Consider the following 25,868-nt stretch of genomic DNA (forward strand, 5'->3'; position numbering starts at 1 on the left):
CTTCTATCGGCTGATATCCCGTATCAATGTAGATGTCAGGAAAGGCTGGCTGGGGACAGTGGTCCGTCACCTGTCTGTGTGCGCGCCTGCGGGTGCCTGGTGTGCATGTTCGCGGTTTCGCGGCTGCACGCGTTTGCGGTCGCGCGAGTGCGCGCATGGTTACCAGCGCCAGGCGGGCTATTTAAACCCAGTTCTCCCTTCAGATCTTGCTGCTTGATCTACAGCATTCCTGAGACTACTACCCGAATCTGATCTGTTGTGTATTTGACCCGGCCTGACCTGTGACCTTCATTGCCTTCTGCCTGCCTCTGACCTCCGGCTTGTCTACGACTCTGCACATGTCTCATCCTCTGGTCCATCCGTGCTCATCAGTTACCGACCCGTTCTGTTCCACATTCCTGCCTCTGCCTGCTGCATCTGTTCCTGTACTGACTGTTTGGTTTGACCCGGCTTGCCTGACTCTTCTGCGTGCCTGCCCCTGAGTGACCCACCTGTTCCTGTTGGTCTCCTGCTGTGTACTGGTTCCTGTCCGCTGCCACTGGGGCCTGCTTGTCCAGCTACAGTTCCTGAAGTCAGCCTGATCCATCCACCAGCTGTTGATCCTGCCAGGCACTCGTGCTACCTTTGACTTCCGTGGCTCCTGTCACCATCATCAGGGGCCGTGAGTCGGGGACGCAAGAGAGGTCTCCTTCTGCATTCCGGGCTCACCACTAGGTACGTGACAGTAGATGTCAAAATTCTAGCCAAAGTCCTGGCCAATCCTCTGAACAAAGTGGTTGCAAAATTGGTTAAGAGCGACCAGGGGGGCGTCATACCCGGCCACTCAATCAGAATGAATATTCGTAGACTATTCCACAATATGACCTACCCTCATGACTGTCTGTCAACCAGTGTTGTGCTATCACTGGGCATCTGCAAGGCTTTCAACAGTGTGGAGTGGTCTTATTTGTGTTGGGATCTACAACTGTATAGCCCCTGACCTATAGCATGGATGCGTCTCCTCTATAAAACAATCCACTAGCCCGCATATGAATCAATGCCCATGTTACCAAACCATTCCCAATCACCAGAGGCACCAGACAGGGATGCCCTTTGTCAACCCTCTTGCTTGCTCTGATTATGGAGCCCCTGACTGTACAGATCTGTAGCTCTCCATCAATTAAAGGCCTCCCCATAAATGATATAGAGGAGAGGATATCCCTCTATGCAGATGATACCTTAGTTTACCTAGCAGACCCCAAGACTCCCTTCACCAACCTTTTAGCTGAAATTAACACATTTGGTGACTTTTCTGGATTCCAAGTGAATTGGGACAAATCAATCCTTTTTCCCCTAGACCAAGCTACAATAACAGTGATTCGTTCGCACTCTAAGCTACAAGTTGCCACCTCCTTCAGATCCCTAGGAGTCTCAATTAAATTACCAATATCCCTCTATGTAACCAATAACCTATGCCCCTTACTGCTCCAATTACAAACCAAACAGTGGAAGGATCTGCCCCTAGACCTCATGGGAAGAGCCAATATTCTCAAGATGATTTACTCGCCTAAATTACTGTATGTCATGGCAAATTCCGCTTGTAAAATTCCCAAATCCATTTTTTAAAGTATTGACTTTTATTTGTACTGCTTTCCTCTGGAATGATCGCCAACCCCTAGAGTTGCACTATAGACACTACACCTCCCATCCCACATGGCCGGCCTGGCCCTCTCCAACTTCTACCTTTACTATCTAGCATCCCAGCTAGTTAACATCCACGATTGGCTTCATCCCAACCCTTACAATGCCTGTACCACTACTGAAGAAGCTATAGTCTTCTCCTTTGAAACTCTTCATAACATTGTGTACAGAGGATGCACACCACCTGAACAAGGTATGACCATTATACGTACCTCCCTCTCCCTATTCCAAACTGTAGTAGTGGAGCTTTCCACTGACTCCTGGAGGGCTTCTCCCAATAGTCCACTGTGGTTTAACCCTACTCTTAAAGAGGAAGTAAACCCTGATGAGTTTACTTCCTCTTTCATTCCCTGCAAAGGTAAAACATAATGGACTACTTTGCATCGCATAGTAGTCCATTATGTGTCACTTACCTGACACAGGAGCCAGCGATGTCACCGCTGTCCCCTGTAGTCCGGTGCATCCATCTTCTCGGTGGGTCTCGCTGCTCCGCCGCTGTCATTCGGCGAAGCCGCGATGACGTCACTCCCGTGCATTCGCACGGAAGCTGCCACGCGCGGCTTATCACCGTTGACGGGTGCTGCACCTGTGCGCCGCTGTCTACGGTGCATGCGCCGTAGACAGCGGTGCCTGTCTTTCGCCAAATATCTCCTAAACCGTGTAGGTTTAGGAGATATTTCTTGGACCTACAGGTAAGCCTTAATCTAGGCTTACCTGTAGGTCAAAGTGTGTTGTGAGGGTTTACAACCACTTTAAGGAACTATGCTGCATGCCTGACCCCAAAAGATGAACGTCCAGCGGAATCAAATACCTATGCCAAATATATTCCCCCCAAGGTTTCAAATCCTTCTCTCAGATGCGCTTAGATTTTGACTTACCACATACTTATCCATTTTACTATTACCAACTCAGACCCACAATACGAACACATTTTGGTTCCCTGGACAGCCCTCTTAAACACCAGACATGGAAAAACTCCTTAGGTCCCTGGACCAGACAAAACTCATCTCCACCTACTACTTGGCCCTCGTCACAAACATCAACCTTAGATTTAAGGCAGCACAAAAGAAATGGGACTCCCTAGATGCCCCTATTACAGAAGACGACTGAATTCTGTGACACATTCAAGACCTCTGTTATTTCCTCCAGGGACAGGGTGATCCAAATTAAAATATTTCATCACTCACACCTCACTCCAGCTAGGATGCATAAAATGGGACTATCATCCTCTGCTGAATGCTTCCGGGGATGTAGACAGATTGCTTTTCTCCACTGCTTTTGGACCATAGTACAAGATTTCTGGGTAAACATAGGCTCCTTCATCTCCTCTGCACTGGGTCCCCCAAGTATACTCAACCCCAAGAATTGTCTCTTGGGCATCTTTGGCGACCTCACCATCCCCTCCCAGGCCAAGAGACTACTCTGCATCCTTTATTTCTATGCAAAGAAGTCCCTTCTACTGACGTGGAAGGGTTCAGAGACCCCAACTCAAAATCTTTGGTTAAAACTGGTTAATGAGTCCCTGCCTCTATACAAGCTTACCTTTGATATCCGAAAGAGGAAAAAAAAAATACACAAAATCTGGGGCAGATGGTGTCAGAAACCATGAAAACAGAACGAGACAGAAGTATACTTAAATCACACTTGTTTAATAATAAAAGTAAATAGAACAAACGTAGCCCAAACATAGCCAAAGTTCTGTAACCAGAAATGGATAGTTAGCCAAGCCAGAAAGTCAGGGATCAGTGCAGTGGAACAGCAAGCAGGGTCTGGAACCAGAAGGGATGTCCACCAAGCAAGTCTATAAACAGGAACGCAGGAGATAGTTTCTGTAATGTTGACCAAGGCAAAGGCAGAGATCCTCTGGGCTGAACCGTAGGCAGGACTGACAAGCAGGATATCATCAACAGGTGAGTAGCTGTGGAGAGATAGGAGCTGGCAGTTAGCCAACAGCTGAGCGTCCTGAGCCCAGCCCTGACAGATGGCTAGCTAGCCCCCTGACCCTCTCCCCCATAATGGAAGATTCTGAATTTGAATACAGACCTGTGTCTGGAAAGCTGTCTGCCCTGAGGGAGACTGCAGCCCATTTAAGAGGGATTCTTTGCCCAGGGACTGGGAAAGGCTGACCAGCTTTGAGAGTCGGGGAGACTAAGGAAGCCAGTGAGTCCAGGTAGCTGGAAAGAATCGATAACGCTGTGGGGAGCAAACAGAGGAACTGTTGATAAGAGAGAGCCAGGTGGCTCGGTATGTTTTTCATTTATGAGTGCCGAATGAAGTTAAACCCCTGCGTGGGATTCTTGGATGGACTTTTGTTTTGTGTGCCTATCTGATGTGGACTCACTGCACAAAAATGCATCTATCCACTTGAGCTAAACACCCCAATATCACAGTATGTATGTCTGTCTGTTAAGAAAGTGCAATAAAAAAATATCTTTAAAAAAAATAAATAAATCTTTATTTGGATTTTAACCAATTCAGCCCCGGAAGAATTTAGCCCCTTCCTGACCAGAGCGCTTATTGCGATTCGGCACTGCGTTGCTTTAACTGACAATTGCGCGGTCATGCGACGTGGCTCCCAAACAAAATTGATGTCCTTTTTTTTCCCACAAATAGAGCTTTCTTTTGGTGGTATTTGATCCCATCTACGTTTTTTTTTTGTGCTATAAACAAAAAAATAGCTCCAATTTTGAAAAAAAGCTATATTTTTTACTTTTTGCTATAATAAATATCCCCAAAAAAAATGTATATTTTTTTTTCCCTCAGTTTAGGCCGATATGTATTCTTCTACATATTATTGATAAAAAAAAAAAAAAAAATCGCAATATGTGTTTATTGATTGGTTTGCGCAAAAGTTATAGCATCTACAAAATAGGGGATAGTTTTATTACATTTTTATAATTTTTTTTTTATTAGTAATGGTGGCGATCTGCGATTTTTATTGTGACTGCGACATTATGGGGACACGTCGGACACTTTTGGTGCTATTTTGGGACCATTCACATTTATACAGCGACTAGTGCAATTAAAAATGCATTTATTACTGTGTAAATGTGACTGGCAGTGAAGGGGTGCTGCAGGGGTTAAGTGTGTCCTAGGGAGTGATTCTAACTGTAGGTTGGATGGGCTAGCAGTGACACATCACTGATCACCATTCTCGATTACAGGGAGCTGTGATCAGTGGTAGTGTCACTAGGCAGAACGGGGGAAATGCTTACATTAGCATTTCCATGTTCTTCCCCTCCGTGAGACGATTGCGGGTATCCCCTCAGACATCGAGTCCGCGGGGCCCATGGTCGGACTCACAGAGCTCGCGGTGGAGCACGCGCCTTCTATGCAAGTCTCGCGAGATCAAGTATATTAATGGGATTTTGCGCAGCGGAGCCAACCAGCCACAGTAAAACTGAGGCGGCTGGTCCGGCAGCAGTTAAAGAAATACAGGAAACAAAGAATGAGACAATACATTCTCAAAATATAGTATGTGTACATATTAGGTAGTTCAAAAAACAAGCGAATATAATCTTAAAGAAATACAAGTAGTCAAGCTATTGTTTTGCATATATACAATGGTTTTTAGAGGTAACAAACTGGAAGGAAACAACACTAAAGCCTGGTACACACGATCAGATTGTTGGCCAACAAAACGTCAGACTTTTGTCCGAAGGGCGTGTGCCAGGAACTTGTCTTGCATACAAACGGTACACAATTGTCTGCCAACAAACACGAATTTAGTGACATACTACAAGGATTTTCAGCTCTTGAGCGCCACCCTTTGGGCACCTTCTGCTAATGTCATGTTTGGTGAGCATTAATTCCGAGCATGCGTGTTTGTACTTTCAACTTTTGAGTGACGGACTTGTGTACAGACGATAGGAAAATCTGACAACAGACCATTGTCTGCTGAAAATTGACTAGCCTGCCATCCAGGGGTGTAACTATAGGGGGTGCAGCAGTCGCGACCGCAACCATGCCCTGTGATGCAGGGGGCTCATGCAGCCCCCTCTACATATGGCCGGCAACAGCATAGGCAGCTAGGGGTACCAGTGCACCATGCATACGGGTGGCTGGAGGTAGAGGGTGACTAGCAGAGCTCCATGCTCGACTATCGCACTGGCTGCTCTTTAGTTGAGCTTTCCCCGGATGAATTGTGTCCTCAGCCGGCTCCTTAGAGTACCCCTCTCCTGCTCCATGCATTGTCACTCAGTCCGATGTCTGTTCTCCCCAGCCAGAGTCCCGCCCCCCCCCCCCAAGTCCGGCCCACACTGCACTGCATACTTCTCACGGGTAAACAAACTTTAAGCACACAGATGCAGTGCAGCCCTATGGGAGCCGGCTCCCTGGAGGACACTGTAGGCTTGTTTGCCAGCCCCCCTTCTCCCCCATCATACACAGATGATGAAAGGTCTTTCTGGGAGATATGCTGATCGCCCGTCCAGCACACTGGATGGAGCCCAGGCCAACATGGATGAGTGGGCGGCCTACAGCTTGGTCATGGTGAGTGAGAGGACCCCATCCCCCACACACCATTACATACCCCCTCCATCTCCCCCTGGGGACAGGGATCCCTTCTCACCTGGGGGCAGTAACTTCATCTGCCCTGGAGAAAAGGACCTCATCTCTTCTGGTGATGGGGACCCCATCCTGCCTAGGGACAGTCCCCCAATGGGGCACCTAAAAAAAAAAAATAAAAAAAAAAACTACTGATACCAGTGGTGGAAATACAGGGCTCACAAAGGTCATACCTGTGACCACGCCCTGGAGTTCCACCGCCAGACTCGGAGGGAAGGGCCCTGGCTGGGGTTCAGGGGGGCCCTTCATGGTTTCTTGCATCGGGGCCCTGAAGGCTCTAGTTACGCCACTGCTCCCATCCAACATTTGTTGGCGTACAATTGTCTGATGGAGCATACTAACGGTCGGATTTTAGGCCAACAGTCTGTCATCACCCAATTCCCTGCCGAAAATCCGATCATGTGCACTAGGCTTAAGTCTATGATTGTAACCCGTAGGCAGGGATGAGCCCGATGTTTGAGTCGAATGTAACTCAATGTGCCCCTGAGGGGCCTGGTATGGATTTTGGGGGGCCCCTACGCCATTTTTTTTTACATTTTGGTGTGGGGTTCCCCTTAATATTTATACCAGACCCAAGGGGCCTGGTAATGGACTGGGGGGGAATCCAGGCGGTTTTTGTTCAATGATTTTTATCTATATTGCGGGGACTCAACAATACATTACAGCCGCATGCTGTTTTAAATTACATTTTTTCCTTTAAAAACACAAATTCGCACAAATTTTTTGCCTGTTCGCAAGTTCTGGTACGAACCGAACCAGGGGTTTTACATTGTTGGACTATGCTGCTACTGCAAGCAAGTTTGACATGTGGTGCTGTCTGTCAAACTCTGCAGGCTCCAAGCTGTCCATTGAGCTCAGTGCCTCAGACAAGAAGTGAGGAGAGGCTCTGTGAGTTCTTCCTCTCAGTCTGCTGCAAACAGAGTGTGCCAGCTTGTATTTAAACTGGCCGCTTTGTATGCAGCTTCTGACAGGCTGCGCAAGGAGCCCAGTATCTCCAGGACCATAGGTGATAGGAGCCCCAATTTTGTCCAGTAGTGGGGTAGACCTTCAGCTACATACCCCATAAATGTGGGCTCTATGTGACCCCTGGTTGCCGAGCCACGACCCTTGAAGTCAATTTTTTTATTTTTTTAAATGGGCCTATCTTAAGGTAAGGGGCCTGGAGCTGCAGCTCCAATAGTCCCTATGTTAATCCGGCCCTGCAGCCCACCCCTGTGTATTCTTTATCTTCTGAATGGAGAGAAAGATACGTTGTATAAAAAGATACATTGTAAAACAAACAAATTTGTAAAAAAATAACATTTAAAAACAAACAAAAATAAATGCATCAAGGTCTGATCTAGGCCAGTGTCAGGGTTGGCGTTAGGGTCAATGTAAGAGTCAAAGATCAAGGTCAGGGTCAAAAGGTAAGTCAGTATATTTTTGTATAGGATTTTTTTAAAGCTTTTTTTTTAATTATCAGTTTCAGTTAGTGTCAGTGTGTTTTTTTGAACATAAAATAGAATGCACACTATTGTTTCTGGGTCCTACTATCACTGTGATCCTCAGGAGCAGGATCATTTATTTTGGTGTTTTTTTTTTTATTTCTTTTTTTCAAAATTTTGTGTGCTTTTGGTGGCAAGTTATGGAAATAACAAGAAATATAGATTATTGGTTACCATTTACCACCTAATGAAAGTCCAATTTGTCCTGAGAAAAAACACAGTATAATCCACCTGGATACACAGAGAAGTTGTGATGATATGTACGGATTTATTAATACATGTCAAAGTTGCAAGGAACTTTTTACTTTACCCTCAGTCACTAAGGGGTTAACGGATGTTTGACTATGAAGACTTTAAATGATTTATTATATATTTTTTTTCTCTATAAAAGATAATAGAAATAAAAGATAATGATTTGGTATGCTTACCAGGTATTTCCTGCAGGTTGGAATATTTCCTTTTCATGTTTTATTTGCAATCAGATCACTAGAGGAGAAATCAGTTCTCTTTGTACACCGAGACACATGACAGTCTTTCCTTTGGTATTAGTCTGTAATATTAAAAAAGAGATCAATACATGTGTATGGAATAATCAATCAAAAAAAAAAGCCATGCAGTGTAATCTACATAAACACTGTGTACAACAACACATGGTGTGTGACTATGGGAAACAATGCCATTCATTGCAGTGGCACCCGAGACCCTAACATGTACACAGGCAAAATAAAGTGCTCCATCTTTAATGCAAGTTATAAAGAACACAAAAACTGATCTGGAGAAAAAGCCTGCGCTTTATTTAAGGGCCCACTGAAAATCTGCACACATGTGAATAGACTCTAAATCAATAAAGCCTGTCGGATGTTACAATTTCATTCTTAATCCCTCTTATCACTCAGGCGGCGTACACACGGGCGGACTGTCTGCCGAAACTAAGTTCGTCAGACAGTCCGCTCAAACTTTTGAATGAACGAACTTGCCCACACACGGCACTTTTTGAGCGGACTAAGTTCGTCGTACTAAGTCCGCGCAACTTTTGAAATGAACGGACTCGCCCACACACGAGGACAGTCCGCTCATTTCGAGCGCGTGTCAAGGTAGGCGGGGCCCGCGACGGAGACGTCGCGGGCTCCGCCGCCTGGAATGGACTTAAAGGGGAACCCAAACGCCGAAAAAAAAATCGGCGTGTGGGTCCCCCCAAAGTCCACAACAGACCCTTGTCTGAGCACGCTACCCGGCCGGCCAGGAAAGGGGGGCGAGCGAGCGCGCCCCCCCTCCTGAGCCGTACCAGGCCGCGTGCCCTCAACATGGGGGGTGCCTTGGGGAAGGGGGGGGGCCGCGCGGCCCCCCCACCCCAAAGCACCTTGTCCCCATGTTGATGAGGACAAGGGCCTCTTCCCGACAACCCTGGCCGTTGGTTGTCGGGGTCTGCGGGCGGGGGGCTTATCGGAATCCGGGAGCCCCCTTTAATAAGGGGGCCCCCGGATACCGGCCCCCCACCCTATGTGAATGAGTATGGGGTACAATGTACCCCTACCCATTCACCTGTAAAATAAAAGTACCCAAAAAAAAAACACAACACACAAGATAAAATATTTTATTGCACAGCTCCGGGGGTCTTCCGTCTTCGGGGGTCTTCTCGCCGGACTCCTCCGCTACCTTCTTGTAGCTCTTTTGCTAGCGGAGGAGTCCGGCTTTCTTCCTCCCCGCCGCCGGCCTCTTCTCCCGACTTCGGGGGTCTTGTCCCCCTCTTCGGTTCTTCTGCCGGGCCACCGCGCCTTCTTATAGCTCTTTTAGAGGCGGTGGCCCGGTCTTCTGTCGCCGCCTTCCGTTCTTCTGCCGGGCCACCGCGCCTTCTTATAGCTCTTTTAGAGGCGGTGGCCCGGTCTTCTGTCGCCGCTGTCGCCGTCATCGCCGCCGCCTTCCGTTCTTCTTCTTCTTCTCCAGGAGATGTTGACACGACGCTCTCTCCGGCCGGAATGCCAGAGCCGCACTGCGCGGCCACTTATATAGTGACAATGGGGCGGTGTCACATGGTATATGTCACATGGGTTGGTCACATGGGTTGATGTCACATGGGGACTATGACATCGTAAGGGGGCGGGGTCACCATGTGACCAACCCATGTGACATATACCATGTGACACCGCCCCATTGTCACTATATAAGTGGCCGCGCAGCGCGGCTCTGGCATTCCGGCCGGAGAGAGCGTCGTGTCAACATCTCCTGGAGAAGAAGAAGAAGAAGAACGGAAGGCGGCGGCGACGACGACGGCGACAGCGGCGACAGAAGACCGGGCCACCGCCTCTAAAAGAGCTATAAGAAGGCGCGGTGGCCCGGCAGAAGAACGGAAGGCGGCGTCAGAAGACCGGGCCACCGCCTCTATAAGAGCTATAAGAAGGCGCGGTGGCCCGGCAGAAGAACCGAAGAGGGGGACAAGACCCCCGAAGTCGGGAGAAGAGGCCGGCGGCGGGGAGGAAGAATGCCGGACTCCTCCGCTAGCAAAAGAGCTACAAGAAGATAGCGGAGGAGTCCGGCGAGAAGACCCCCGAAGACGGAAGACCCCCGGAGCTGTGCAATAAAATATTTTATCTCGTGTGTTGTGTTTTTTTTTGGGTACTTTTATTTTACAGGTGAATGGGTAGGGGTACATTGTACCCCATACTCATTCACATAGGGTGGGGGGCCGGTATCCGGGGGCCCCCTTATTAAAGGGGGCTCCCGGATTCCGATAAGCCCCCCGCCCGCAGACCCCGACAACCAACGGCCAGGGTTGTCGGGAAGAGGCCCTTGTCCTCATCAACATGGGGACAAGGTGCTTTGGGGTGGTGGGGGGGCCGCGCGGCCCCCCTCCCCCAAGGCACCCCCCATGTTGAGGGCACGCGGCCTGGTACGGCTCAGGAGGGGGGGCGCGCTCGCTCGCCCCCCTTTCCTGGCCGGCCGGGTAGCGTGCTCGGACAAGGGTCTGTTGTGGACTTTGGGGGGACCCCCACGCCGATTTTTTTTGGCGTTGGGGTTCCCCTTTAAGTCCATACCAGGCGGCGGGGCCCGCGACGTCTCCTTCGCGGGCCCCGCCTACCTGGAGACGCGCTCGAAATGAGCAGACTTTTCTCCGGGCGGGAACAGTCCGCTCATTTCGAAAGTACAGCGGACTGGCACACACACGGGCGGACTGTCCGCTGAAACCAAGTTTCAGCGAACAGTTTTACGGAAATTCCGTAAGGCCGCGTACACACGCGGGGACTGTTTGCTCAACTTTGTCCGCTGAACAGTGTTTCAGCGGACAGTCCGCCCCTGTGTGGGCTTTCAATGGACAGTTTCAGCGAACAGTCTGCTGAACAAGGTTTTTCGGAATTTCCGAAAAACTGTCCGCTGAAACCTTGTTTCAGCGAACAGTCCCCTCGTGTGTAGGCTTGTTCGTCAAACAAAGTTCCGTGCATGCTCAGAAAGAATTTATACGCCGAAGGTTGCATTGCAGTGTATAGGATGTCGTTTTCTAGTCCCGTCGTACGTGCCGTTCACGTCATCGCGCACGGTTTCAGCAAACTGTTCGTTCATCGTGTGTGGGCAAGTCCGTTCATTCTAAGTTTGAGCGGACTGTTCGCTGAAACTGTTTGACGGACAAAGTTGAGCGAACAGTCCCCGCGTGTGTACGCGGCCTAAGACTTTGTTCGTCAAACAGTCCGCTGAAACTGTGCGCTGAAGCCCACACACGAGCGGACTGTCCGCTGAAACACTGTTCAGTGGACAAAGTTGGGCGAACAGTCCGCCCGTGTGTACGCGGCCTTAGTCCCCTTTCACACCTGTGCATCTTGTCATTCAATTTGACAGTTCCAAATCACATGACGAGATGCAGAATATTTGTGCCTATGGAAGCGGTCAAATCAGTGCAACTCTGACTTGCACCCTGTAGAAAATGATTCTTGCACTATTTTTAGTGATTTCAAGTTGACTTGCATTGACATCTGTGCATGAAATCATGTCAGGAAGCCGCAGATGAAATCGTACTGTCCTGCAGCTTTGAAATTGTGCTGCAGTAGTGCAATTTCAAAAAATTTATTAAAACGGTGTTGCGCTCCTGGCGTGAAACTAAATTAAATAAACGATAAAAAATTCTCAAAAATTCCTAGCGTGAAGCTAATTAAATATTAATAAAAAAATTCTCAAAATTCATGTGGTAAAAACCTAAAAAGCAAAAATCACTAAATAATCAAATATATAAAGAAATCCAAAAAAAAGAAGGGCATATATATATATACAGCTAGTGGTGACAACGATAAATATCGCAGAGATGCAGGATAAATGTGAATAATAATATTCAATCATATAAAGTGCAATAGTGAATAAATGAATTAAACTTAAAAAAATATATATATATTATATATATATATATATATATATACACATACATACATACATATAAATATCATAGTGTGTATCCCAATATAAAGTGCAATAGTGTCACTCAGGTGAGGAAAATATCAATCAATGCATAAAAAGTCCTCCAAACAATACTAGAAAGACATCATTGGTATGTGCCAAAAACAAGTGTCCAGTGCATATCATCCAGGTGTTTGCCAACCGGTGAATGTGCTAAACAATTACCTTACAGCTGTAAGGTCAAACAGCATAAACACCGACTCCTGGGGTGGAAGGGGAGAGAAGGGAGAGAGGTCCAATATCGCACAGCTCCTCCTATCCTGGCACTTAGTATCCGTGGTGGCTTTAAGGGAATGCTCAAAAGACAAAGAAGGAGCCGGCCATGGTGCAGTATTTTATAATAAAAGCGATTTTTTATTTTTAAAAAAACACACAGGCTACTCGCAAATTGCCAAAAGAATTTGCACATGAAAACAGTGACGAGCGGTCCACTCGTGCGTGTACGTCACTTCCGGTGTCCATCTGCTATCCTACGCGTCACGTCACTGTCACGTGACTTCAACTGGGATCAGCTGAGGGCATAGGAAGTGTCTTAATATAGGACAGCGGAATCTGCTCGCCGCCCAACTTAATGGTTAACAACGTAATTAGGTGCAAATAAGAAAAAGTAATTTAAAAATCTAAAACCTTTATTATAACTACTTTCAAACCGCGAAAAATGAATTAAAATGGGTAAATGGATTTAATAAACAGAATGTTATATCTATGAAAGATGCTCATACCATGAATAGCCTAATAGCAGCCATTTTCCCGAAGACTAGAATAGCTATACAGCGGGTAATTACGGCATGCTTAATCAGGTAGAGCGCTATATGTAACTATATAAACCCTTGATTAAGAAATATTGACCAGAACTATATCAGGATAAATAATGTTAACTTGCTTTGTGAAATAATATATCTATATATCTATATATATATATATATATATATATATATATATATATATATATATATATATATATCTACGACAATTTCGAAATGGTGGCCATTTTGTCATAGCCTAAGTGGATAAATACTGGTAAATTGGTGTCAGCAAGGAATGTCCGGTCTCCACAAGCATCAGACAAAAAAAATAAAATAAAATAAAAAAATTAAAATTTTTAATTTTCTTATATACATGTATACTTTGAAAGGGTAGATTTTTAAATTATGTTTTCAATTTATATGAAATATAAATATATATTTTTTGTCCTGTCTAATGCTTGTCGTGAGTTTATGTGCATTTGTTGTATGAATGTGCATATCATTGCAATGCATTATAACAGACAGGTCTTAACAGGCTTATCATATACATTAACAATTAGCTATTTTCCCTCCCCCGGTGTCATGTGACTCATTAGTGTTACAAGGTCTCAGGTGTGAATGGGGAAGCAGGTGTGTTAACCACTTACCCACTGGGCACTTAAACCCCCTTCCTTTTAGCTTTCGGTGCTCTCACACTTTGAATGACAATTACTCAGTCATGTAACACTGTACCCAAATTAATTTTTTGCCCTTTTTTTCTCACAAATAGAGCTTTCTTTTGGTGGTATTTGACCACCTCTGGGGTTTTTGGGTTTTTTTTGCGCTATAAATGAAAAAAGACCAAAAATGTTGAAAAAAAATGCATTTTTCTTTGTTTCTGTGATAAACTTTTGCAAATTATACATTTTTCTTCATACATTTTGGCCACAATTTATACTGCTACAAATCTTTGCTAAAAATAACCCAAATTGGTGGATATTATTTGGTCTTTGTGAAAGTTAGAGAGTCTACAAGCTGTGGTGCGAATCATAAAAAAATGATCACATCTTATGTACTGGTGGCCGATCTCATTTCTTGTGACCCGAACAAGCCAGGAAAGTACAAATACCCCCAAATGACCCCTTTTTGGAAAGTAGACATTCCAAGGTATTTAGTAAGAGGCATGGTGAGGTTTTGATGTTGTCATTTTTCCCACAATTCTTTGCACAATTAAGATTTTTTTTTCCCACAAAATTGTCATTGTAATAGGTTATTTCTCTCACATGGCATGTGTATAGCACAAATGACACCCCAAAATAAATTCTGCTACTCCTCCTGAGTATTATGATACCACATGTGTGGGACTTTTTCACAGCCTGGCCACATAGAGAGGCCCAACATGCAGGGAGCGCCATCGGGTGTTCTAGGAGCATAAATTACACATCTAACTTGTTGACTACTTATTACACTTTTGAAGGCCCTGGAGCACCAGGACAATGACACGTGACTGACGTGGCACTGATGACAGATGACACTGATGACACATGACACTGATGTGGCACTGATGACAGATGGCACTGATATCTGGCAGTGGGGACAGGTGGCACCGACATTTAGTGTAGCACTTTATTTTCATATTTTTTTTTTTTACTCACAGCTGCTGCAGCCGTTCATCTCTCCCTCCTCACACGCTGTCTCTGTGTGAGGAGGAAGAGCCGGTGATGGGAGATGATCTCATATGTTTACATATGAGATCATCTTTCATTGGACACGCCGATCACGCTGTAAATGGCTGCTGTGATTTGCCATTTACAGTGATCTGTGACTGGCTGTGTCCAAGGGTATTGAAGGGGTTAATAGAGAGTCCATTCTCTTATCCATTGCTTCAGATAAGACCCCCATATCCTCAAAAGCTAAATCTGTGTGCCGGGAAACTTGTAAGAAGGCTGCATCTAGCTTTGGGGTTTTGTTCCATACTGATGATTTGTCACCTGCAAATGGAAACCGTCTCTTTAAGGCCTTAGAAAAACACATTTCAGGCTTTAAACATAAAGATATAAAAATTTTATTTTTTGTGAAGAATCACCAACACAATTGTGAAGTGGAACGAAATCTATTGGATTTTTGAAACTTTTTTAACGAATAAAAAAAATGAAAAGTGGGGCGTGCAAAATTATTCGGTCCCCTTGCGTTAATACTTTGTAGAGCCACCTTTTGCTGCGATTACAGCTGCAAGTCGCTTGGGGTGTCTCTATCAGTTTTGCACATCGAGAGACTGAAATTCTTGCCCATTCTTCCTTGCAAAACAGCTGGAGCTCAGTGAGGTTGGATGGAGAGCGTTTGTGAACAGCAGTTTTCAGCTCTTTCCACAGATTCTCGATTGGATTCAGGTCTGGACTTTGACTTGGCCATTCTAACACCTGGATACGTTTATTTGTGAACCATTCCTTTGTAGATTTTGCTGTATGTTTGGGATCATTGTCTTGTTGGAAGATAAATCTCCGTCCCAGTTTCAGGTCTTTTGCAGACTCCAACAGGTTTTCATCCAGAATGGTCCTGTATTTGGCTGCATCCATCTTCCCCTCAATTTTAACCATCTTCCCTGTCCCTGCTGAAGAAAAGCAGGCCCAAACCATGATGCTGCCACCACCATGTGTGACAGTGGGGGTGGTGTGTTGAGGGTGATGAGCTGTGTTGCTTTTATGCCAAACATATCGTTTTGCATTGTGGGCAAAAAGTTGGATTTTGGTTTCATCTGACCAGAGCACCTTCTTCCACATGTTTGGTGTGTCTCCCAGGTGGCTTGTGGCAAACTTTAGACGAGACTTTTTATGGATTTCTTTGAGAAATGGCTTTCTTCTTGCCACTCTTCCATAAAGGGCAGATTTGTGCAGTGTACGACTGATTGTTGTCCTATGGACAGACTCTCCCACCTCAGCTGTAGTTCTCTGCAGTTCATCCAGAGTGATCATGGGCCTCTTGGCTGCATCTCTGATCAGTCTTCTCCTTGTCTAAGCTGAAAGTTTAGAGGGGCGGCCAGGTCTTGGTAGATTTGCAGTGGTCTGATACTCCTTCCATTTCAAAATGATCGCTTGCACAGTGCTCCTTGGGATGATTAAAGCTTGGGAAATCTTTTTGTATCCAAATCCGGATTTAAACTTCTCCACAACAGTATTACGGACCTGCCTGGTGTGTTCCTTGGTCTTCATGATGCTCTTTGTGCTTTCAACAGAACCCTGAGACTATCACAGAGCAGGTGCATTTATACAGAGACTTGATTACACACAGGTGGATTCTATTTATCACCATCAGTCATTTAGGACAACATTGGATCATTCAGAGATCCTCGCTGAACTTCTGGAGTGAGTTTGCTGCACTGAAAGTAAAGGGGCCGAATAATTTTGCACGCACCACTTTTCAGTTTTTTATTTGCTAAAAAAGTTTAAAATATCCAATAGATTTCATTCCACTTCACAATTGTGTCCCACTTGTTGGTGATTCTTCACAAAAAATTAAAATTTTATATCTTTGTTTGAAGCCTGAAATGTGGCAAAAGGTTGAAAAATTCAAGGGGGCCGAATACTTTCGCAACGCACTATACCTCTTCTAATGAGAGCTTGTATCGGGAGGGTTTTCTGGAATCCCCTTCCAGTGCCTCACCCTCTGATTTTTGCCGCTAAATCATTGCCCTGTTCAGTGGAATGTTCTTGCACTAGTTTATTAATACATTCCTTACACAATGCTTTCCCCCAGGAATCTTTAAGTGTATTTTTACAAGAGTTGTGAGAGGGTTTGGTTTTATCTGTTTTCTGCAATAACAAAGAAAACCCCACAACATTAATACTGCTATACTCCTACCTGCCAAAATTGCAGGTGCACAGCATCTTTCATATGGGCTAACCTCACCAGGGGCCCCATGAACCCCCCTCTGACACCGGAGGGACCTTGCCTACCCCCCTTTTTCCCCCATGTACCCTTGAGGGGGGGTGGGGGGGTTGGGTGGTAGTGGTTTAGGCCAAGGGAGTTCCACCCTAGGTTCCCTTTACCTTGGTATGGCTGGAGCTCTTCTCTGCTGGAGCAGTGTCCCTTCCCTCTGCGTCTGACATGCTGGTGTCACCGCCGGAGCCTCCGCTGTCTCTACAGCGTATGTGGCTCCTCTCCAGCCCATGCCTGACTCCTCTTTATGTTTTGCGGCCGGAAACCGGAAGTGCACGCCCCCTTCGCCGGATGTGACGTCACCCGCCACCGATCACAATACCCGGTGTGGTTTGCACTGAGTTGAGTGCTTCACGCTGCTGGGGGTATGAGACGGCCGTCCATGCACCTCCTTGCTCTGTACTCGGAGCTGAACAGGAGCCCCCCCGACCTCTATCTGCACTCAGTGATGTGGGGCGGCATTACAGGGCAGTCTGTCATCTTTCGTTTGCCCAAGCAGCCTCTGCTGCTTTCCAGGACATTTGCCTGAGCCTCCTGACTCTCCTGCTTGGTTTCCTTGGTGTCTCCTCTCCTGGAGGAAACACAAATAACTGAGGAGCAGCCGGGGAGGAGGAAATTTATGGAAAGCTGGCGCAGGTGTTCCCTACAGAGGGGAGGAGCCAAGGAAATTAAGAATATTAATACTATTATTATTATTTTTTTTTTTGGGTGGCCCTCCACACTAGTGTGATTTTTACTGCACTTCTGTCTCAGTCTGATCCATGGTTCCTGACAAGGCAGCTCCCAGGAGATGAAGAAATCTCTATGCAGCATAAAATCAGAAACAAAAGGAGCGCCACTCTAAGGCTTGGTTCACACAGGGGAGACTCAGATCCGACTTGAGGTCGCCCCTAGTCGCCTCAGGTCGGACAACATTTAAAAATCAATGTACGTGAATGAGAGCCGTCTTAATGCACGCTACTGAAGTCGCTCCGACTTCAAAAGAAGTTCCTTCACTACTTCAATTCGACTTGTAGGCGACTTGAACCCATTGATTTCAATGGAGGTCGCCTCCAAGTCGGATCTCTGTCTATACGGAGGCGACTTTGACAGAATTATTAGCTCTGAAGGGGGAACTCCACGCCAAATTTCTGAAAAAAATTTGGCGTGGGTTCCCCCTCCGAGAGCATACCAGGTCTGGTATGGATTCCAAGGGGAACCCCCTACGCGAAAAAAACGGCGTGGGGGTCCCCCCAGATCCACACCAGACCCTTATCCGAGCACGCTACCCGGCCGGCCAGGAAAGGGGGTGGGGACGAGCGGGCGGCCCCCCTCCTGAGCCGTACCAGGCTGCGTGCGGCCCCCCCACCCCAAAGCACCTTGTCCCCATGTTGATGAGGACAAGGGCCTCTTCCCGACAACCCTGGCCGTTGGTTGTCGGGGTCTGTGGGCGAGGGGCCCCCGGATACTGGCCTCCACCCTATGTGAATGAGTATGGGGTACAACGTACCCCTACCCATTCACCTGTAAAATAAAGTACCAAAAAAAACACAACACACAAGATAAAATAGTTTATTGCACAGCTCCGGGGGTCTTCCGTCTTCGGGGGTCTTTTCGCCGGACTCCTCCGCTATCTTCTTCTAGCTCTTTTGCTAGCGGAGGAGCCTGGCTTTCTTCCTCACCGCCGCCCTCTTCTTCCGACTTCGGGGGTCTTGTCCCCCTCTTCGGTTCTTCTGCCGGGCCACTGCGCCTTCTTATAGCTCTTTTACAGGCGGTGGCCCGGTCTTCTGTCGCCGTCACCGCCTTCCGTTCTTCTTCTTCTTCTTCTTCTTCTCCTCCTTCTCCTGGAGATGTTGACTCGAAGCTCTCTCCGGACGCAATGCCAGGGACGCGCTGCGCGGTGACTTATATAGGGACAAGGGGCGGGGTCATCGGTTGATGTCACACGAGTTGATGTCACATGGTGACCCCGCCCCCTTACGATGTCACAGTCCCGAAGGATGTTGGGACTGTCGCCATGTGACATCAACCCATGTGACATCAACCGATGACCCCGCCTCTTGTCCTTATATAAGTCGCCACGCAGCGCGTCACTGGCATTGCGGCCGGAGAGAGCGTCGAGTCAACATCTCCAGGAGAAGAAGAAGAAGAACGGAAGGCAGAGGCGGAGGCGGCGACGACGACGACGACGACGACGACGACAGAAGACCCGAAGAGGGGGACAAGACCCCCGAAGTCGGAAGAAGAGGGCGGCGGCGAGGAAGAAAGCCGGGCTCCTCCGCTAGTAAAAGAGCTAGAAGAAGATAGTGGAGGAGTCCGGCAAGAAGACCCCCGAAGACGGAAGACCCCCGGAGCTGTGCAATAAACTAATTTATCTTGTGTGTTGTGTTTTTTTTGGTACTTTATTTTACAGGTGAATGGGTAGGGGTACGTTGTACCCCATACTCATTCACATAGGGTGGGTGGCCGGTATCCGGGGGCCCCCTTATCAAAGGGGGCTCCCGGATTCTGATAAGCCCCCCGCCCGCAGACCCTGACAACCAACGGCCAGGGTTGTTGGGAAGTGGCCCTTGTCCTCATCAACATGGGGACAAGGTGCTTTTGGGTGGGGGGGCGCACGCCCCCCCCTCCCCCAAGGCACCCCCCCATGTTGAGGGCACGCGGCCTGGTATGGCTCAGGAGGGGGGGCGCCCGCTCGTCCCCACCCCCTTTCATGGCCAGCCAGGTGGCGTGCTCGGATAAGGGTCTGGTGTGGATCTGGGGGGGACCCCCACGCCGTTTTTTCGGCGTGGGGGTTCCCCTTGGAATCCATACCAGACCTAAGGGCCTGGTATGCTCTCGGAGGGGGAACCCTTTTTCTGAAAAAAATTTGGCGTGGAGTTCCCCCTTCAGAGCTCATTCTCTGATTGGCCACTGCAAAAGTAGCCTGGCCTGGGTCGTGTCTAAAAGTCGTGTTCAAGTCGTCTCCAAGTTGCCTCACAAAGTCATCCTGAAATCGTGTCGCCAGTATGCAAAGAATAAACGAGTCTATTTATTTAGACAAATGGTAACTTACATGAGGATGAACAATAAAGTACATATCAGACCCACCAGAGGTCAGTGGAGCTGTGACACTGAAGGACCATGGGGAGCCAGGTTCATCAGAAGTCCAGAACTCCACAAGGTAGTGAACACAGACGGCCGAGTCTCGGGGTGAGTGTGACCCCCTGCGATGGGGGCAGGAATGCTGGGCATGGCTAACGCGTTTCAAGGCTCCTTTCTCAAAGCTGGTTGGCCACAGCTGTGCCACCTGCATATGTAGTGAGAGGGAGAGGAGCTACAAATTGGCAAGGAGGACAGGAAGGGGTGGGGGGCTGGGCTTACAAACAGAGCTCTATACGAACAGAGATAAAAAACTGTTGTAACGGCTCAAATGAGCGCGGTTCTTGTCTGCAGCAACATACAGCAGTGACATTTACACAAAATAGCAAAAACAAAAAGATAATGATGAGATACAACTGAGAGAGCACCTATAGTAATAATGAACACCCATAGAACTGAATATTACATGAGCGGGTGGATGCTCCCTGCCCCACTCACCTCCTGGCGCGGATCAACCTGGCTCCACACGGTCCTTCAGGGCACTTTCACACTGAGACGCAATTTTTAGTGGTGCTTTACCATCATTTTAGCGGTGCGCTTTTAACCCCCACTAGCGGGCGGAAAAAATTGTTAAAAGCGTCGGTGCAGCAGCGCTGATCATTGATTTCAATGGGCAGGGGCACTTTGTATACATCGCTCCTATAGTGCTAAAAAGATGCTGCACCTCAGTAAAGCCCCTCAGTGTGAAAACAGCCTGAGAAAAGTATCTGATGGAAGTTTATTAATGGCAGACATGAAGAAAGAGCGACCGATCGTCCTCCATACAATCGTTCATCACACATCCACACCCTCCATCCCCCATCCTAGATTGTCCTCCATACAATCGTTCATCACACATCTACACCCTCCATCCCCCATCCTAGATCGTCCTCCATACAATCGTTCATCACACATCTACACCCTCCATCCCCCATCCTAGATCGTCCTCCATACAATCGTTCATCACACATCTACACCCTCCATCCCCATCCTAACACTCCGTATCATCACTCAGTATATTAGGTCTGGTTCTATGTGATCTTACCTTTCCGGTCACACCGGTCTGTGAAGAGACGATCTGGAAGCTCTGAATACAAAACAACAAAATGGAGAATTTTGGGAGGGGGAGGGGGAGAGAAAGAAATGTGACTCAGGAAGTTTCACTTTCAGTTTTCACCGACATCCTCCCAACTACAGATATTGTACATAGCAGAAAACTAAACACACAAGTGAGTATCAGATGGACTCGTCTCCTGATGGAGAATGTCGCTGGTCTTGCTGCCCTGAAGGATAGGGGTGTCCTAACAAAGGAAAAAGAAAACAACAGTGCACCAACCTTGTGCATTATCCTTAGCAAAATACTTTATTTAAAGAGGAAGTAAACCCTGATGGGTTTACTTCCTCTTTTTTTCCCTGCAAAGGCAAAGCATAATGGACTACTATGCATCGCATAGTAGCTCATTATGTGTCACTTACCTGACACAGGAGCCAGCGAAGTCGCCGCTGTCCCCTGTAGTCCGCCGCATCCATGTTGCTGGTGGCGTCTCGCAGCTCCGACGAATCACAGCGGCGCAGCCGCGATGACGTCACTCCCGCGCATGCGCACGGGAGTCGCGTCTCGCAGCTCTGCCGCTGCCATACGGCGAAGCCGCGATGACGTCACTCCCGCGCATGCGCACGGGAGTCGACAAATTAGGCAAATCCATTCTTGGATTTGCCGCATTTAGTGCGCCTGCGCGCCGCTGTCTACGGCGCATGCGCCGTAGACAGCGGTGCCCATTTTCGGGCAAATATCTCCTAAACCATATAGGTTTAGGAGATATTGCTTGGACCTACAGGTAAGCCTTAATCTAGGCTTACCTATAGGTCCAAGTTGTTTGGAAGGGTTTACTTCCTCTTTAAAAGTAAAATAGAAAACTACTCACAAATGTATAAACAAAATAACTCGTGACACAAGTCTCCAGATAATAATTATTCATGGTGGTAACAGAGGAGATTACAGAGTCACACACAGTGTATATATATATATATAACAATGGACGGTGTCACTAGAGCAGAAGACGATGTCAGTAGGTTTGTGTCAGTCATTTATATATTTTTTTTATTTTTTATTATTTGCTATACAATTTTTTTATTATCTATATTTTACGAGCCCCATTGATGAAATATCGCACGTCTAAACAGACCTGAGGACAGAGATTTCCCAGTCCCTTTCTCTGCAGCCAAGCAGCAAGGGGAATCAGCACAGCACATGGTGATTAGGGTGTGCCCAGGCACACCTGCCACACACTGTGCGTACTCCTATGAGCAGCTCAAATCATTGGATGTGGCGGCTGCATTCCTTTTCTTTTTATGCCTTTCCCCCCCCCCCTGTTTTCCCCTGATCTGACCAGTAACACCTCTCCTGTAAAAGCCTCGATCCGCGACAGGAACTGCATGTGAATCGCACCACATTGCACCAAAGAAGTGCAGGCACCTTTTATGAGCCAAACACAACCTCATCCCATCCCATCACATCACACACCAAACCCCATCACATCCCATCCCACCCCACACCACATCCAACCACATCCCATCCCATCCCATCCCACCACATCCCACCCCACACCACATCCAACCACATCCCACCCCACCGTCGTTTTGTACAATGCAATCCAATGCAGGCAAAGGCAGTGTCTATGTGACCTGTGTGTGGGGTGTTGGTGACTTTGTATGGACACCCACTGCAGATCTCAAGGGTTGTGCAATTTGCATGCGGTGTGAGAAAAATCACACAGATCTCTGTGTTCCCCACACCACATAAGTGCGATCCTTTACTTAGAGTGCCGCCACTCTGAATGAAGGAGCACAGGAGGCACCTTTGGACAGCGGCATTGTCAGTCTAGGGGTAGAGGAGTGTTGGGCCCCTTCCACAGGAAGCCGATCCGTTTTGTTGAGTCCATCAGCTCAGCAGGGGATCGATCCATTGATCTCCGCTGAGCCGGCCGATGACGGATCCGTCTCTGATCACTGAGCGGGGACAGCATGTCCATCAGATCTCATCCGATCCGCCAGAGGGAGGGGCAAACGCATCGCCATACGCCGGATTCTAGCGAATCGGATGGCAGGCGGGTGTCAGTGAACACATCTCCGCTGACATCCGTCTCCCCATAGGAGTCAATGGACGGCTGAAAAACAGACAGGAGGATCTGAGGGGCTTTTCATGTGAAAGGCGCCTTAAATGGACTAGCAGAATAAGATAAAACCAATTGAAGCCAAACTCCAGCTTTTAAAGCAGCACCAGCAGAGCATTTCTTCTTCACCCTCATAAACTATGTGCTCCTCCACCAGATAAAATGTTCCTCTCACCGTGCGAGTGACTCGCATCCTTCACTCTAATAATTCCTCTTTTCCCTTTTATAAGAACAGAACTTTTATCTTGGGGGTGATCGGAGTTCTTCAGACTCGGTCGATGTGAAGGAGATTGTACAATCAGATTGTAACGTGTGTGGAGAGATTTATAGATCTATAAAAACAAGTCATCATCGCCCTCAGTGGTCACACATCTGAGATTACAGATTCTTCAAGGGTCCCTCAGCCCGGCTTCACATCAGTGCGGCTTTGAAAGCGAGCGACTTTCAGGGGCCAAACATCAGTGCGATTTGCACCGCCGATTTCATGGCTACTTCCAAATCCGGTGACCAGAATTCCATTCAATTCGCAGTGAGATCCGTGAAAAGTCATCCGGGAACCTTTGTCAGAATTGCTGCAGCATGAGGAGTCGCAGCGATATAAATGGATCCATTGCCTGCATTGGGGAGTCGCTCGTCATGCAGGTTGGAAATGTCAAATCGCAGGACAAGTCGCAGCGCTGTGAACGGGGGGCTTACCGACCTCCAGAGGAGCCCCGGGGGAGGGGAAGTCTGCTCTAGATGATCCACCAATCCTCATCATTGTTTCAGTCCAGCTGTAAGAATGTCACATGCGTGTGAATTGGATGCGGCTTTCATTGCATGTCAAGTCGCATGACGTGTGACCGGCTCTCAGTGTCCGCGGTGCGGATTCCAGAAGGGTCCGCTGCGTTGTTTTGGGTCTGGTTCAGGTGAGAATTCAGGCAAAAATAAAAAATTCAGCCCCGAATCGCACCTGAAGCGGTGAAGAGAAACGCACCGGACACCGGGCTGAAAACCTCGGCTGCACACATGTGAACCCGGCCTAAAACCTCTCCGATCCTCCTCAGGGAGGTCCTCATCTTATGGAGAGGAGTCATAAATCGCACAGAGATGACCAATCAGACGCCTGACATGTGACTTCCTAATCCATAGAGAATAAGACGTTTATAATACAATCCATCAAATAATCACATTATTTCCTCACCTCCACTGAAGAGGGTGACGGGATCCTCGGGGCCCAACCTGCAGACACATGGGGCCCTTTGGCCCTTGATGAGGGGCCCTTTGCAGACCCCCAGCAGTCGGTAGCGGCGGTATTCATCTGTAAAGAAGAGATAATGTCGCAGATTTCTCGCACTCTCATGTCACATGTCTGCAGTCTCTGATCATCTCCTCCAATAGGATTGAAGCCTCTGACAGTCTTCTGTCATATACACGGGGGGACACTGGGGGGAGGAGCACACGGGGGGACACTGGGGGGGAGGAGCACACGGGGGGGACACTGGGGGGGGAGAGAGAGCACACGGGGGGACACTGGGGGGGAGGAGCACACGGGGGGGTGGTGAATGGTTTGTCTCATTATGGAGGCTGGTAACCCCACAGCTAAACCCCCACATTTTACCATCCCCCTCCTTCCCAGCCATAAGTGTAGGCGGGGCCTCAGCCTCCAATCACATCTCAGGGTTTTGTGTGTTTTGCGCACATTTCTGAAACACGCTAAAAACACGCCTTGCGTTTTGCGGTTCTATTCATTATTAATGGCGCCCCAAATGCGGCGAGCAGACACACATTTTGTTGCGTGTAAAAATACGCAACAAACAGTGCAGAAAGGTCGGTGAGCGACTTTCCCACATGAAGGGCGTCCCATTGAAATGAATAGAGTGTGCGGAATGGGGGATGGGAGAGGATTTGTACCCCCCACACATAATCCTGCCCCCTCCCCCCACACATTTCTCCTCCCCTCCCCCACACATAATCCTCTCCCCTTCTATACACTCCTATACAAGCCAATGGCTGCACACGGCCTAAAGTACCTCAGTCACCACAGCTGTGCCTCACATTTCTCCTCCCCTCCCCCACACATAATCCTCCCCCTCCCCCACACATAATTCTCCTCATGGTTCCTCACAGTCTCAGATTTCCTCTCAGAGCAGAGCTGTGCACTTCCTCCCCTCCCCCCGGGAACACACAATGTGCACAGCGCCCCCAGAGGACGGAGGACTCACCTCTACAGGCTGCACTGCGGAGGAAGTGATGTCACCAGATGTGGGAGGAGAGAAGCTCCAGACTCTGCCTCTTTTCCAGTCTGTACAGGTGAGAAGAGGGGACAGTGATAGAGGGGGAGGGGGAGTCTGTGGTGGAGGAGGTAGGAGAGGGTCTGTGAGGGGTGTAGGGGGTAGAAGAGGGTCAGTGGGGGGTGTAGGGGTAGAAGAGGGTCAGTGGGTGTTGTTGGGGGTAGAATAGGGTCAGTAGGGGGTAGAAGAGGGTCAGTGAGGGGTGTAGGGGGTAGAAGAGGGTCAGTGAGGGGTGTAGGGGGTAGAAGAGGGTCAGTGGGTTGTGTTGGGGGTAGGGTAGAAGAGGGTCAGTAGGGGGTAGAAGAGGGTCAGTGAGGGGTGTTGGGGATAGAAGAGGGTCAGTGGGGGGTGTAGGGGGTAGAAGAGGGACAGTGGGTGGTGTTGGGGTAGAAGAGGGTCAGTAGGGGGTAGAAGAGGGTCAGTGAGGGGTGTAGGGGGTAGAAGAGGGTCAGTGGGGGTGTTGGGGGTAGAAGAGGGCCAGTAGGGGGTAGAAGA

General features: G+C 48.1%; 1 protein-coding gene across 10 annotated transcripts in view; it reads right to left on the reverse strand.

Annotated features, from left to right (window-relative positions):
* Positions 1-25,133, reverse strand: part of LOC143973688 (NACHT, LRR and PYD domains-containing protein 12-like) — a 280,532-nt gene extending 255,399 nt beyond the window's left edge. For 5 of the 10 annotated variants that reach the window (XM_077474597.1, XM_077474572.1, XM_077474566.1 and 2 more), the window contains exons 1-2: positions 20,973-21,212; positions 8,159-8,280 (exon numbers count right to left, since the gene is read on the reverse strand). In XM_077474597.1, coding sequence (XP_077330723.1) covers positions 8,159-8,195 — 37 coding nt within the window. In that variant the 5' untranslated portion in view covers positions 8,196-8,280; positions 20,973-21,212. Of the gene's footprint in view, positions 1-8,158; positions 8,281-20,972; positions 21,214-24,283; positions 24,401-25,112 lie in introns of those variants that run through there. The other 5 variants (XM_077474581.1, XM_077474603.1, XM_077474547.1 and 2 more) reach the window with 4 other exon arrangements.
* Between the last annotated feature and the right edge of the window lie 735 nt (positions 25,134-25,868).

Source organism: Lithobates pipiens, unplaced genomic scaffold (genome assembly GCF_037356315.1).
Source record: "Lithobates pipiens isolate NorthernLeopardFrog02 unplaced genomic scaffold, aLitPip1_a1.2 Scaffold_115, whole genome shotgun sequence".
Lineage (NCBI taxonomy): Eukaryota > Metazoa > Chordata > Amphibia > Anura > Ranidae > Lithobates > Lithobates pipiens.